Below are 15,581 nucleotides of genomic sequence, written 5' to 3'. Positions count from 1 at the left end.
AACTCAGTGTTTCTTCTGTTAGCTCTTGTGGGATTCAGTACCATGCCATTTGATGGTGTGGGAGGACAGCCCTGCCTTTGCATAAACACTTGGAAGACTTGGAACCAATGGTTGAGAACCAAGTCAGAAGAGATGGTTTTGTAGTCTGTATGTCAAACAGTTATCAAGCCACAGTTTGTAATTCAATTTTCTAATTTGCTTTACTCATTTCTCTTAAAGACAAAAGTGAAAATAACTCTTTTAAAATAGTATAGAAAAGCAGACTGCCTATGACTATGCTTTATTCATTATTCTTTCATTCATTCATTCAAAAATATTTATTGAGGGCCTACTATGTGTCAGGTACTCCATGACAGTTATAATCATATTTTTATATTTATGTTATACTTACGTTGAGGTTCACGTGTATTTTGTATAGCTGGATATTAATGGTGCTTGTTTTGAATAGCAGTGGTTGGAGATGTCTAAGTCATGCTTCCTGCCTTCTAATCAAACAGCAACAGTAGACATCATCTGTACTCCTGACAACCAATAACATATATTTTATTAGAAGTCTTTTGGTTTTGCCTTGAAAAATAGCTGTATACTTAGGTGACGATGTTGTCAATATCTATAGTTTTATAGCTAGAGCTATATCTTTGAAAGGTCCCTGCTTCCCTATAGCACTAAGTTAAATCATGATGCATTCTATATTTTTAGAAACCAGAAAGTCAAAATATTGTTTAGGTATATTGCTTCATCTGTCATATATAAAAAAGACTCCTATCAATTGCCCTTCTTAATTTTTAAGTCATTTTTACCCATTTTGAGGTTATGGAGAATCTTACATGTGTTTGATTGGATTCAGTCAAATAGGCTGTACAGATTTTAGTATGCCTTGTAATTTTTTTCATTACAATAAAAAGCCTTTTAAATCACTGCTACTTAGAATTATATTGAAAATACTTGTGATACTTTTATATACAGTGAGTTTAATGCCAGAATGTGAAAGCAAATTGATTGTAGGCAATTCTGTGCTTGAGCACCCCAGAGTAAAAAGAATTACACTAGTAACCCTGGGGACCTCCTGCTCTCAGAAAGACTGTGCACTCAGACATCCACTGGCAGGTAAAAAAGAAGGGATTGCTTACTCCTTGTCTGAAATTCTATAAACACATTTTAATTCAGAGAAATAATTTTTGAAGGGAGAAAAAGCACCTCAAGAGACACTTAGGTGTAATTTTTAATGTAGTAAAATGAGCCGCAAGGAAAGTGTGTCATCTTTGCAATAAGCATTTGAAGATCTTCTAAGAGTGACTTAAAAGTAGATAACTTGCCATCTGGAGGTTGTGTGGCTGTGGAAGGCTTGGCTGGATCAGCAGATAAAACCCTCATGGACTTTTTACCTCTGACACCCTGGTCAGAGTGAGAAGTACTTGGGGCTTTTAACAAGAGTCTCTAATGACACATATCTCCATCAGCTTGAAGAGCAGCTGACATGTTTTAGGAGTGACCTTAGACTGTCATGCAAGCATTAGAGAGAATGAATTAATATTTTGGGGAGGGGCCTTTGGTCAGGATTATGATCCCTGAAGAGTCACTCTTGATTCTTCTTTCCCAGATCTTCAAGGTGAAATGTTCAGGAAACCAAAGGGTTATTGGCTTTTCAAGTATGCAAAAAGCAGATGTGTCAGGTTTGATTTCAGAAGGCAGACTAGCTGCATACACTTTTTCACTCTTTCCCCACCCCAAGCTAAATTTGACTGGAAATATTGAGGAAGGGGACAGAGTGGGAAATAAAAGGCTAACATGTGTCTGCTGACATGGGCCGTTAATATCTGGAGGGGTCAAAAGGGAAAATCTCTACAGGCTAGCAGGCCTGGAGACAATATGGTTCTAAATGGAAGTCAGACCTCACATATGCAAGCAAATTTCTATCAAGGATATGGCCTTGATCAACTTTTTGGGGGAATCTTGTAACACAGTGGCCACACGCACTCATTGGAAATGAGGCCCCTTACCACCAGTTCCCTTGAAAAGGATGTTTTATCCAAGACATTCTCTTGAGTTCTCACACCAGCCTTGGCACAGCTCTACCATGTTTAGAGAGGCAGGATTTGCAGAGAGGGTAAGACTGCATACCGTAAGCCTCACAGCTTATCTTCTAATTCCAGCTCAGTCACTTATTAGCTCTGCAACTTCAGGCAAATTATATAACCTCTCTGCCTCAGTTTCTTTATCTGTACCATGGGAACGATTGAGTTAATACATATAAAGTCCTTAGTTACCATCATCATATGCATCTTCCCTTGCTGGATATGAGACTTGAACACTCAGTCTGGGTGTTATTTTTGCAGTCATCATAGTTTTAGAAAATAAAAGCGTACACCATGGATAGGCAATGAGAGCATTTTTCAAGGGCATTTGTCAGAGTGATGGCTCCTGACTGCAGTGAGGTTCTGATCATCAGCATAGGCGTGTTTTAAAGTGTCATGTGTAAGTGTTGCACAAAGATGGGTACTCAGGAATCATCTGGCCCAACATCTTTCTTTTATGGATAACTGTAGCCCATAAAATTTATCTTTTATGGATAAATCGATCCTGAGCCAGGTGTTGGCAGTGCCAGGACTAATTTCCATGTCACCTGTCATTCAGTGCCTAACCCATTCCATGACACTGTACTAACTTTGAGTCTTTATTGCAAAGCAGATTATCTAATCAGTTATAAAGAAGCCCTTCTTACCATTTTTCTCCCTGAAAAATATTCCCTCTTGTAAGTTTCCTGATCCATTCTCCAGATTATCTATTTGTGTACTCTGAAAACTGTCTGCCAGAACAATGAGGTTCATTGCCAATATCCAGCCTCCTCCAAATAATAATGCCACTCATCGTATCATTGGTTAGTTACAACAGGCCTTGCCAGCCTTTCTAAAAGAGGATTGCTAAATTGTTTTACTTATGGGCTAAACTTGACATTTTTATCTTTTACCATTCTCAACATCAGTTCTATTCTTTCACCTAGCAGAGGTGGTCAGTTTGCCTCAAATACACCTTATGAATTCTCACTGTGATAGCTTGGTTTATGCTGTATCTCTTACCCAGAATGGCCTTCATGTTCCTACCAATCTTACAAGATCCTACTCTGTGTTACCTTTCCCATGGAGACATCATTAAATATTCCAGCTCTTAGTCGAATCAGGTAAGGGTTAATGCCACACTTTGTTTTGATAAACTGGAGCCAGTAAATATTCATGAAACTCCACTATCCTTTTATGAATATTGCTCAACCTAGACCTCTGCTCCTTTAGGCCAGAGCTGAGTATGCTCCTACATGCAGTCTTACCATCTGCACTGTGGACTAATGCAACTTCTTGTTGTCTGGTCTTCCTGAGAATGCATTATATAGATTGCAGTTCATTTAGAATGCAGCTGCCAGGGTCGTGACTCACACAGAGATTAATCATTATGCCTGGGTTAGCTTCATTACTTTGACTACCCATTACATCTTGCCAAGATTATGAAATGTTGCTTTTAACTTACAAGGCCTACACTAGCACCCACTTACCTCCAAGACACACATTTATGCTGTTTTCTTTTGTATTATCAGGTCACTGGAAATTGCCACTATTTCCCATAAGCTTTAACTTCAAAAATTAAGTCATGCTGAAGCTTTCTGACATCAGATTGAGTAACATGTCTAGAAAACAAAGTATACCACATATTTTGTTATAAATTATATAAAAATTTATAGGGCATATATGAAGTGCTGCTGTGAAATTTTTAATAAAAGAACTAAGCATTTATTTGACTTTTCTTTAAAATAATAATGTCATCACAAAAAAATTGAAGATCCAGCAGTTGTAGAGTTACTAATTAAACTATTGCCGCACTGGTGCAAGCCATCTGTATCATCTGTGGTATTATTTAGTTCATCATTTGCTTCAACCCAAATCTGAGAAAAGAAAAGGATTCTGAAAAGAAATGTTGCCACTACTCCCAGTACACTGTTAGCACAAGTGGAAAAATTAAAGACATTTTCCAATAAAAATTGCTGCATGAATTTAGTTAACAGAAATTAATAAGAACTACCAATAGAGATGAAGTGTATTAATTTCCCCAAATCTGTATTCATGTGAAGTCTTTGCAAGAACAAAAAGAAAGAAGGTTAATGTGATAAAACTTTTGAAGGACAATTGTAGAGGTGTGATTGGCATACTTCTCCAATTGTATTTCTTGATGACTATATTTTAAGGGAGTGAGAATTAAATCTTAAAATATATATGATATATATTCAGACTTGAAGGGAAAGTAGAAAATTAAAGATGTAGTAAATGGTTATGTTTAAGAGTAAAAGTTCTGTATTAGAGTTTCAATCCTTATATGAAATTTTGAAGATCTTGTTTTTGTAGTGGGAACTTAAATCTATCTGTGGTTCTTGGTGCAGGTAATGAGGCTGAACTTGCTACTGATTGATCTCAAAATTTTTGTGAAGTCTTTATATGATATGACTGCCATGTACTTTAGAAATATATAATTACTCAAAATGACATCAAAAGTATAGAAAGGATTTATTCTATGTCATTTTATTTTAAATACTTTAGATATAGTAATTTGTTTAATCCTCACCACACTTCTGTGAAGTTGGTATTATTGTTATCTTTATTTTATGGATGAAGAAAGGAAGGCCCACAGAAGTTAGAGAACTTGCCCAGTTACATAGTTTATAAGTGGTGGCACAGGATTCAAACTCAGCTGATCTGGTACCTGAATTCATGTTTATAACCACTGCAATATACTATTTTTTGAGTCAATGTAGGGAAACATGAATGATCATGCCAAAAATTATCCAAGGTCATTATTATCAAAACAGCTATTTGAAAGGGAGGAGAAGTAGAAAAAATGGTTTTGATGGCTTATTAATTGAGATCCAACGGTCAAATGTATTCTACTAAGAATCAAAGTCCATCCCTTGGTCTAAAAAAGTGTTTGATAATAGATAGATGCTAAGTGACTTAGCTGGGTGGGGAATGGAGAGCTTTTAGAGTAAAAAGTCATTTGGAAGGTAGTCTGAAAGCATTCCTGCAATCCCTCCCATATATCCCCCACCCCCAAATCTCTAATTAAACATTTTGTCAAAGAGTAGAATAGTTATTTAAACCTGAACACATATAAAATTAGAGAACAATGAGATCTTAATATCTGTGATCGTGTGAATAAAATGTACATCTTGACTGTTTTAAACCAGCAGAACTTGCAGTTATCAACTAAGCATTATCCAAAAAAAGAAGCGGAAGCATTGAAAGAAAAAAGCATGCAAATTCTTATTCCAGCTCTGGAATCAATATGTTCCATGGATTCAATAATATTAGACTTTCTTCATAGTTTCTTGGGAACATAAAAAGGAATTGTATATATCAGTGCCTTAAAATCTACAAAAGAATCATTCAAAATTTTTAAATTGTTATTTTGAAAGCCAATGTATTTCTCTAGTAGTGTGAAATATTCTCTTGTGGTGTTCTTTTCTGTGCCATCGGATTGTAATTTGTTTGCGACCAAGGACATTTCCTTTTTTATTTACTCATCATGACTCAAATAGAGCTTTTTACTCAAGAGGCCTTCAATATGTGTTGGCACAGTAAATATAAAAACTGGAATTTGGTTCTGTTTACTCAACATGCAGGAGGTGCTTACTGAGGAATAAGAGCTGTGCTAGGCATAGAGACACACAATGACTTAGATGTGGGCCTTTTCCTTGAGGGGCTTAGTCTAGTGAGTTCCCAGTAAAATACTGACCTGCCAGGATCATTGGTGTAGAGTCTGCCAGTCATCTCACAGATATCCTCTCCAATGTAATATTCTTGTTAGAATCACAGTTATGTGTCTCACCCTCAGCCAGTAAATACTGTGAATTGGTGAAAACATCTGTCACACTTCATTTAGAGACCTGGTAAGTGCCATAAAAAAAAAAAAATTAAACAAAAACAACCTCCTTAACAATACAAAACAAAGCAGTAAAACATCACATCTCACAATAATTTTTGATATCAACTTATAAAATTTGATGTAAAAATGCATTCTGAGTATTAATCTTTCCAGAGAAAGGGGAAAGACCCTAGCTACAATCTTGCAGACATATTTGTTGGGTCATTTGTATTGTTTTGCCAAATGGAAAACACAACTAATAATTTTTTTTTTTCTTTTTCTGAAATGGAGTCTCACTCTGTTGCCCAGGCTGGAGTGCTATGGCCTGATCTCAGCTCACTGCAACTTCTGCCTTCCAGGTTCAAGCAATTCTACTGCCTTAGCCTCCAGAGTAGCTAGGATCGCAGGCGCCCACCACCACGCCCTGCTAATTTTTGTATTTTTAGTAGAGTTGGGGTTTCACCATGTTGGCCAGGCTGGTCTCGAACTCCTGGCCTCACGATCTGCCTGCCTCGGCCTCCCAAAGTGCTGGGATTACAGGCATGATCCACCGCACCTGACCTAAACACAGCTAAGAATTCTTATTCTTACTTTTTATGTTCTTGGTTTGTATCCCAAATGGAACATAATTTGGTGTTTACCATTAGAGTGATTGTACTTAAGGCAGATTTGAAAACATAACATTTATAACTTAGCTTAGAGGCTTTCTGGTAAATCATAGATCAGCACTATGGAGTTGAATACAGTTAAAACAAGTTAATTAGGCAGAAGAGTGTCAACATGAACCTTTTTTCCAATCTGGATTAATAGAGCTTAAAGAAAGGGGGAAGAAATAATTATTTCCTAGTAAGTTATTTCAGAAACTATGTGACCCGTATGTAGTACCACAAAACACAGTCTCTTACACAGATCTGGTTGAATCTGGTTGGAAAAACTTTCTAAGGGTTTGCTGCAGGGTATAGGAAAGGAAGTAATTAGAAACAGGACAGGGACTTTATGGAACACAACAGAAAGCAAATTAAAATGCTTAAGTTGCTTATTAAACTTAAATTGCTTGTTAAATGATAATCCAGTATCCTGGTAGTCACTTTCTCTTTTGCATTTCAGATTTATGCAATAGAAGTGAGTTGAACAATTCTAATTTGGAAGTAATAGGCCAAGATGTATGGGAATAGAAGGATGACTAAGAAGAACCCTGAAATATGCTTATATTCTGGGAGTAGAGATGACATACATACCGAGTAACTATCATATGCAACTATGATATTATATTAAAGATCTACTGCAATTAGCTGTATCTGAGGAATGAATAAAATATTTAGAGGAAGAGGAAATGGTGAGAATGTTTCATGAACAAGGTAACAGTTAATCAGCATCTTAAAAATCCTAAGGACTGTCAGCAGAGTTGAGGAGACAAGCCATTCTAAGTGGGAAGAAGAGAGAGCAAAGACATGGAGTAGGAAAGCATATAGTGCTCTGGGCATGAAAGCCATATTTAAGGAAGAAACTTTTAATTTTTTTTTCTTTTTGAGATGGCATCTCACTCTGTATCACCCAGGCTGGAGTGCAGTGGTGCCATCTCAGCTCACTGCAACCTCCACTTCCTGGGTTTAAGCAGATTCTTCTGCCTCAGCCTCCTGAGTAGCTGGGATTACAGGCACCTGCCACCATGTCTAGCTAATTTTTATATTTTTGGTAGTGATAGGGTTTTCCCATGTTGATCAGCTGGTCTCAAACTCCTGACCTCAAATGATCTGCCCATCTCGACCTCCCAAATTGCTGGGATTACAGGTGTGAGCCACCATGCCTGACTAGAAGCTTTAAATTTTGATGCAATGTATTTATTCTTTATTTTTAAAACCAATGCAAGAACTAACGGTTGCACAATGAATTTAAAAGGGTAAGAAGCCATGGTACTTGATACATAGAAACTTATACTTGAGTTAGAGAGATTCAAAACTAAAGTCCATAATAATTTTTTTCAGAAAAAGAAGTGCTTAACTTGTATACTGAAAACTTTAAAACATTACTGAAAGAAACAAATGAAGACCTAAGTAAATGGGAAGACATCCATATTTATGGATTATAAGACAATATTATTAAGATAGCAGTACTTACTAAATTGAGCCACAGATTCAATCTTTGTCAAAATCCCAGTTGGTTTTTAAAAGAAATTGATCCTAAAATTTACATGGAAATTTAAGGGAACCAAAACAGCCAAAGCAATGTTGAAAAACAAAAGTTGGGGGATAAAGTGGATTAGTGGTTTTAAGGGGCAAGAAGGAAGGAGAAATGGGGAGTGACTGCTAATAGCTATAAATTTATTTTTGGAATGATGAAAATGTTCTGGAAATAGATAATGATGATGGGTGCACAAATTTGGGAATATTGTAGAAACCATTACATTGTACATTTTAAAATTATGAATTGTATAGTATGTAAATGATATCTCAAAAAAGCAAAAAACAAAACAGAACAAGAAAAAGAAAGCCTGTGAAGCAATCAGCTAACTTGTTATGGTGAGTTTATGGGAAGTGGAAGTTTAGATAAGAGAAAGCTCCTTATGTCATAAATGGGCTAGAGAGGTGAGAAAGATGGGTAAGATAGCCTTAACTGCAGCAGATTGGGGGAAAAAAATGGAAGTTTGTCTGGAAATATAGCTGTGGTCAGGTTACTAAGGGACTTTAAGAATCAACTGGAACAACGTTATAAAGAATTATACATGAAAAATAAGGAATCAATCATTGCAAATTCAAGATTGAAAGTAGAGTAAAAAAGAAAAGCCATAAGAAAAGTCAGAGATGAAAAGAGTAGAATTAAAATGCAAAAGCAGAAAAACCCCTTTAACTTGGTGCAGTGGACTAAATGTTTGGGTTCCCCCCCTCCAAATTCATGTTGAAATCCTAATCCCCAGTGTGATGACATTAGGAGATGGGACCTTTGGGAGATGATTAGGTAAAAAGGGTGGAGCTCTCATGAATGAGACTAAGGCCCTTATCAAAGGGACCTCAGAGAGCTCTCTCACCCTCTTTTCACCACATAAGGATAAAGCAAGAAACTGGCTGTGAACCAGGAAGCAGCCAGACATAAAATATTCCAACCCCTTGATCTTGGACTTCCCAGCCTCAAGAACTGTGAGAAATAAATGTTTGTTTTTTAAGTCACCTAGTCCATGGTATTCTGTTACAGCAGCCTGAATTAAGACATTGGGACAAAGCCAACTTAGAAAGTCAAATATATTCTACAATTATTTTATATATATATATACACACACACACACACACACTTGTGATATATGTGACTTCATGTAATAATAATGTATTACATTAAATGCAGACACATGTTGATAATTAGCCCAAAATTCTATTCTTCTATTTAAGAGCTATACAGCAGTTTTTTTTAAATGACAAGTGTTGAAGCTCACTGCAAATAATAGTGATTAAATAACATTCTTTAGTTTATTGATTTTGCCATATTTAGTGTTTGCTGTGACTATCTGGTGTACCTTTGTAATAAACTAAATGACTCTCTTTTATTAATATATAACTCCATGTTTTAACTGTATTACCCATTGAAGCTCACAAAAGAAAGATTTTATCTTGTTTATTAGCTGCCCTCTTGAGAGTCATCGCAAATTTATTTGATGTTCGGGAGGCCTGCTGATGGAAAGCTCTGATAGAGCAAAGTGCTTCCAAATCCATCTCAATTTTATGAGGTGACTAAAACCCATGGGCAGAACCAAACTTGTAACCTTGATTTTGTGACCAAGAGTGCAAGACCCACACCTAATCCTCCAGTGTTTTAGACCAGAATGAATCAGGGAAGATTTGGGGTTTGAGTTTAGTGCTGTGGGTCTAACAGCTATAAACAAGCTTCTTCATTTGGGCGGACTTGTCTGGTTGAGTGATTTTTAGTAGCTATCAACAGTGAAACTCAACAGAGCGTGCAGAACTATCCACAAAGAGGGTGTGTTTGCCAATAGTCAGGTATCCTATAAGTCACTTAGACACTGGCTTGATTCGTTGGTGTGTGTAAAATATGAATAAAAGAATGTGGGCATCCCCATTCACCTACTTTTATGTATTTCTATGCATCCATAGAAATGGACTTTAGTTTCATTTATATGTTAAAGAAGAAGTGATAAAATGTTTATAATAGGTATAGATTTCCCAGAGTGAGTCATAATAAAGATTTGGTGTGGAATTGCCATACTTTTCAAGTAAGTTGTGGCATATGAAATTCTGAGTAACTTTCCCCCCTTCTTTATTCATTTGAAGAACACCTACTAAACTTCTGTCAGATGTAAAATACTGTATTAGGCTCTTTGGGCATGTTGTAAAAGGCCAAGTCTTGATCCAAGTATTTCAGGAAGACATATATTAAAGAAAGAATAAAATTCTGTACATGGTGAACATTTCGGACTAAAGATGCAATTGATCTTGGTGGTAGGAGTTGGTATTTTTTCTGTACTTTTAACGTTTTCAGTACTTAAAAAATTTTCTGTGAGTACTTATTACTTCTATAATCAAAACAGCAGAACAACAGCAAAAACAAACAAACAAACATTTAAACAATCTGTCCTTGAGAGAAGAGATAAAGGAATAAACAGAGCAAGGTCAGTGAGGAAGCTCAAAGGATCACTGTAGACAGAAGGGCAGATTGTAGGAAGGAGTTTTATAGTCTCCAACAGAGGGAATAAGGAAAGAATGTGTGGGGAGAAATTTGGAAAGGACATTCCTGCCCAAGAAGGAAACACTAGTTGCCAGTCCCTGGTCCTACTTGCCCTGACCCCACTTTTCTGACATATTTTTTAAATGTCTGCAGTCTGCCTTTCTTTTCTCCTGCTTTCTCCTGTTGATTCTAGAAGTTTCTACTATGCCTACCCTCAAAACCTTCAAATGTTTTTCCTTTGTCTGATGAATGAATTCATCTCCTTATCCTGAAATTGAAGACCTCTGGTCATCTGACTCCAATTGTTCTACCCTAACATTTTAATTATTAGAAACTTCCATTAACCTTCCTGCCACACAGACCTACTCTGTGTCCTCCAATGAAGCTTTATCATTTCCATTATACTTCCAGCTTTATTTTTTGAATCTTTTTCTCCCTTTTTGATTAAATAACTCCTGTATGTCCTTTAAGTTCAGTAGTTCAATTCAGAATGCCGCCATATATCATGTTTGTTTCTTTCTCAATAACTTTATCATACTAGTAGTACTTGTAACACTCGTGATACTTATCACTAGTGTTCTATAATAGTAATCGTAAATACTTATGTAGCACTTGCTGGGTACCAGGCACTGTCCTAAGTACCTTATATATACATATATATGTGCATATATGTGTGTGTGTGTGTGTGTGTGTGTGTGTAATTTGTTTCATTTCTTTATCTTTTTGTTTTGAGTCGCAGTTTCGCTGCGTTGCCCAGGCTGGAGTGGAATGGCTCAGTCATGGCTCATTGCAAACTCTGTCTCCCAGGTTCAAGCAATTCTCCTGCCTCGGCCTCCTGAAGCTGGGATTCCAGGTGCATGCAGTCATGCCCGGGTAAATTTTGTAGTTTTAGTAGAGGGGTTTCACTATTCTTGGCCAGACTGTTCTCGAACTCCTGACCTCAGGTGATCTGCCTGCCTCAGCCTCCCAAAGTGCTGGGGTTACAGGCATGAGCTACTGCGCCCGGCCTAATTTCTGTATTTCTAACAATACTTACATAAGGCAGGAACTATTAGTATTTCTATTTGGCAGGTAAGAAAACTAGTACATCATATTTGTACCTCCCAAAATAGTAACTGTGAGCTATATGTGGTTATTTTAAATTAAATGAATTATCTCTCATATGTAACATTAGCCACATATCAAGTGATCAATTGTCATATATCGCTAGGGACTGCTATATTGGACAGGACAGATTGTAGAACATTTCCATTAATGCAGAAAATTCTATTGGCCAGTATGGCCAATATGGTTAGATGACTTCCTCAAGGTCATATAGCTGGTTAGTGTCAGGGTTGGAACCCAGTCAGCCTGGTTTTATGTTAAGATGCCACAAAGCCCTTCCATGAACATAGGTGCATAAGCAGACGCACACACCCTGCACACTCCGACACAAGCATGCTCACTGAGAGCTGAGGAACAAAAGGGCTTGAATAAGATGTATGTGAAAGCAGACTTTCCTCTCTCAGATGGAGGTGCAGCAGAGGAGAGGGACAACTGCTCTGCCCAGTCTCATGCCACCTGTTTTAGGTAGAAAGGCAAAGGAATGTAAAGAAGGGTTCTCAGCAGGGCACACAGAGATATTCAAGGCTTGGTGACAAGGCTCACTCATCACACACACAAATGCACAACCTTTGGATTATCCAGAATAGACGTTCTTAATCTACAGCCAAGCTTTTTGGGAGTATGAAACACCCAGTGAAATATAAAAGTTCAGTATATTTGTGCCTGTGTATTTTTTTCTTTAGACATAATCCATAATTTTTATCAGGCCCTCAAAATGATGTGTGACCCCAAAAAGTTTAAAAATTATCAGTCTAGGGTAGTAAAGCAATTATATAATAAATTCTATAGTAAAGCAATTATATAAATCGTCTAGAATTTGAACCTGATTATTAGTTTAAACTTTGAGTTATTAAAGAACACTTACTCATTTTTGATGGTTATGTAACTTGGTACCAACTTTTCAGAGGCCAACTTTGCAGAGTCTATCAAAAATTGAGGTTACATTCTTTGAAGCAGCAATTACTGAGTATCTGACCTACAGAGATAGATATCTAACCATGTATGTGTACAAAAACATATGTAGAACAATCCATTGCATTCTAGTTTATAAAAATGAAAAATGGGTAGTGGATCAGTCCTCCTCCCGTGCCAGAGTCTGATCTTGGAAGAAGTCAGAGCCTCTTTTTTGATGTTTCCCAAATGTTACATATGGCACATGTCAAAAGCTGTGCAAATTTTATCTAATCCACTGTGTTTATTTTCTTCAACATAAAGGTGAAATATTTTTACATTTTCCCAATGCATTTCTCAGTAATAACATAGCCAGTAAAAATATTTTGGTTCATGTAGAGCAATGCTATTATATCTTAGCCAAGGAAAAAGAACACTCTTATATATGGGTGGAGGGGAAAAAAGAAGCTACATTTGTTATCAAGAAAGAGCCAAAAATATAGCAATTACTATACTGCCCTTTCCCTAATTTGACTTAAATTAGTGACTTCAAGTTATCAGAGGATATGAAATATACAATATGTGCACATAGGAGACAAAAATATTGCTTGCTAGTACCTACGTTTATGACATTAATCTATCTCTCAATGATCTAATATAAAATAAACCATTTGAAAGCAATTTCATTGAAATACTTTCAGAAATGTTGAAATGAAAATATTAATCTTTTGGAAGTGTCATTTTAGATGTCTTTTTTTTTTTCTTATCCCAGGAAGATGGGTTGGGGAGTACTGAGAATAACAAAACAGCCAAGGAGAAGCAAAACCAAGAGGGCTGCTTCCTTTTTACCTTTCTTCTTTCCTCTCGCTTTCTTTTTACCCTCCCTTTCTTCTTCCTTTCATTCTTCCTTCTCTACACAAATATTATGGAAAGCCTGCACTAAATAAGATACTGGCTAGGCATGGACACACAGATGTAAAACAAAACAAGACTCTGTCCCATGGAGCCCAGGGATTTTCCATAGAGATGGAAATGGATTCCTTGAGGTGGGTGCAAGTGTGATGGGGGAGCTGCAGGGTCATACTGAGCTCGCTCGTGGATACTCACTTTAGGCTATTGCCTGTTCAACAAATCTCCCTCCCACTTCTTGTGCAATTATATTCCTGCACTCTTTTTTTTTTTTTTTACTTCAGTCTACTTTTTCCTTAACCACAAATCAATAAGTCAATAAATAATAAAAAGAGTTGTTTTCAGTCTTTCAAGAACATTGAGATATGTTTCATAAACACAATTAAAATTATCCCAGAGAAATAGAATTGGAGCTGGGAATTATATAAATTTTTCTATCTCTGGCATACAGGTGTATTTTATGCCTACCTAGGTAGTTTCTTTACAATAGGAACAAAAGACAGTTCTACCTCAAAAATGACTAAAACCCTTAAGAATTTATCACCTCACTTAAAATAGAATCCAATCTGTTCGCTGTAGTCCAGCATAATCCAACCCCACTCTACCTCTGCTTTATCTCATCTCCTTCAGTACCTTGAAAATGCTGGGGTCTTTTATAATTTAATTTTATCATACCAGTGTCGATTTCCTTTGTTGGGATGGATTATATTACAATCTCTACATTGTTTGTGCTTGTTTATTTATTTAGTCTCCTCTGCAAAATGTAAGCTCCCTGAGAAATTTTCTCTCTCTTGTTTGCTATTATACTATATCCACAGAGCCTGGCATAGATGCCTGGCACATGTTTGCTAGATGAATGAATGAATGAACAAGTGAATGGGCATACTAATTTGAAACAGAGGAAAACAGAATAGTCAACTTTTTAGAAGATGGACTAAAGTGTTAAAAATGTGAGTTTGGGGTGACACAGTTTGGCTTCAAATCAGTTTTATCACTTACAAACTGTGTGACCTTTGGGGAATTACTTAACTTCTATGTGTCTCTGTTTCTAGAGAATGAAGATAATCATAGTATCTGTCTCGACACTTGTTGTGATTGCCAAACAACATAACACTTCTGAAATACTTTGATCAGTAAATGCTAAAGAATGGTCAGGAAGTCCTATATTCAAGACCTTCAGAAATACCATCACCCACTAGGATTTGAATGCCTATGAAAGTTAGGAAGTAGGTCGTCCTGCTGCTCTTCACTTTGCCTAGTTTGTGAGCCTGAGAGCTGGTGGCCACTGTGAGAGCTGGGAGGACCATTGTGCTTCTTCCCATATGGTTGACCAGGGCATCCCAAATGCACATAGCCCTGTCTGACTTTACTAATAGAAACCAAGGCCTTCTCACATAGGTGCAATGTGGAGCTGGTTCTCAATGACAGTATTTCACTAACAGCGCAGAGGAAAAAATGAGAGTGCATAACTCAGGGAATCCCTGCCCAACTGCCAGCCTCATAGCATCAGGGGTTTGCTCGGCAGAAATGACAAGACAGTGACAATTTTTAGATTGCACACTGGAGTTTGATTCAGAATCAAGATTTGTAACAAGCTGAAAGTGATTCATCAGTTCAGTTTTGTAGATAGATGAGCATTCCCTTGTTTCCTTGGAAACTCGGACCTGAGCATATGCAGCTTGGAATGTACACCCTCATGTTTTCAATCGAGCAGATACAGGATGAGTTTCTCCCAAGAGATTCAATATGTTGCCTAAAACAGAAGAACCAAGAATAGGAGAGAATTGCCATATTAAAATCAGACACTACAGACATAGCTGGATTTCATAAAACACAGTAATTCCAGATAAGAGAAACAGATACTCTCATAATCTGGCCCTTGATGGGTTAACCATTTTCTTTATTTGCATAATTTATTTTTATCTGAATTGAAAAGGTGAGTGCACTTCTTGAAATATCCCTTTGTGTACATTTAGAATGTCTAATATTTACACCACTTACTCCTTGGGGATCTTCATGAGCTAAAAGTAAGCACCAAGCTCCCAGTTTTGCACCGTGGCATACAGAGAACAAGATAGATTAATTCTTGCCCTGGAATGTTTATG

At 36.9% G+C, this 15,581-nt stretch overlaps 1 protein-coding gene across 5 annotated transcripts in view; it reads left to right on the top strand.

Moving 5' to 3' along the window:
* Positions 1-15,581, top strand: part of LOC103220136 (UPF0764 protein C16orf89-like) — a 201,635-nt gene that overhangs the window by 79,762 nt on the left and 106,292 nt on the right. For 2 of the 5 annotated variants that reach the window (XR_012095339.1, XM_073023043.1), the window contains exon 5: positions 11,306-11,445. The exons of the other annotated variants lie outside the window; for them this stretch is intronic. Coding sequence is in view for 1 of the 2 variants with exons in the window: in XM_073023043.1 (XP_072879144.1) it covers positions 11,306-11,445 (140 nt within the window). In the remaining variant the exon portion in view is untranslated. The remainder of the gene's footprint in view (positions 1-11,305; positions 11,446-15,581) is intronic. 5 annotated transcript variants of the gene reach the window in all.

The sequence above is a fragment of the Chlorocebus sabaeus genome, chromosome 14, assembly GCF_047675955.1.
Source record: "Chlorocebus sabaeus isolate Y175 chromosome 14, mChlSab1.0.hap1, whole genome shotgun sequence".
Taxonomy (NCBI): Eukaryota; Metazoa; Chordata; class Mammalia; order Primates; family Cercopithecidae; genus Chlorocebus; species Chlorocebus sabaeus.
The sequence above is the reverse complement of the archived record's forward strand: the minus strand, read 5'-3'. Positions and strand labels throughout refer to the sequence as shown.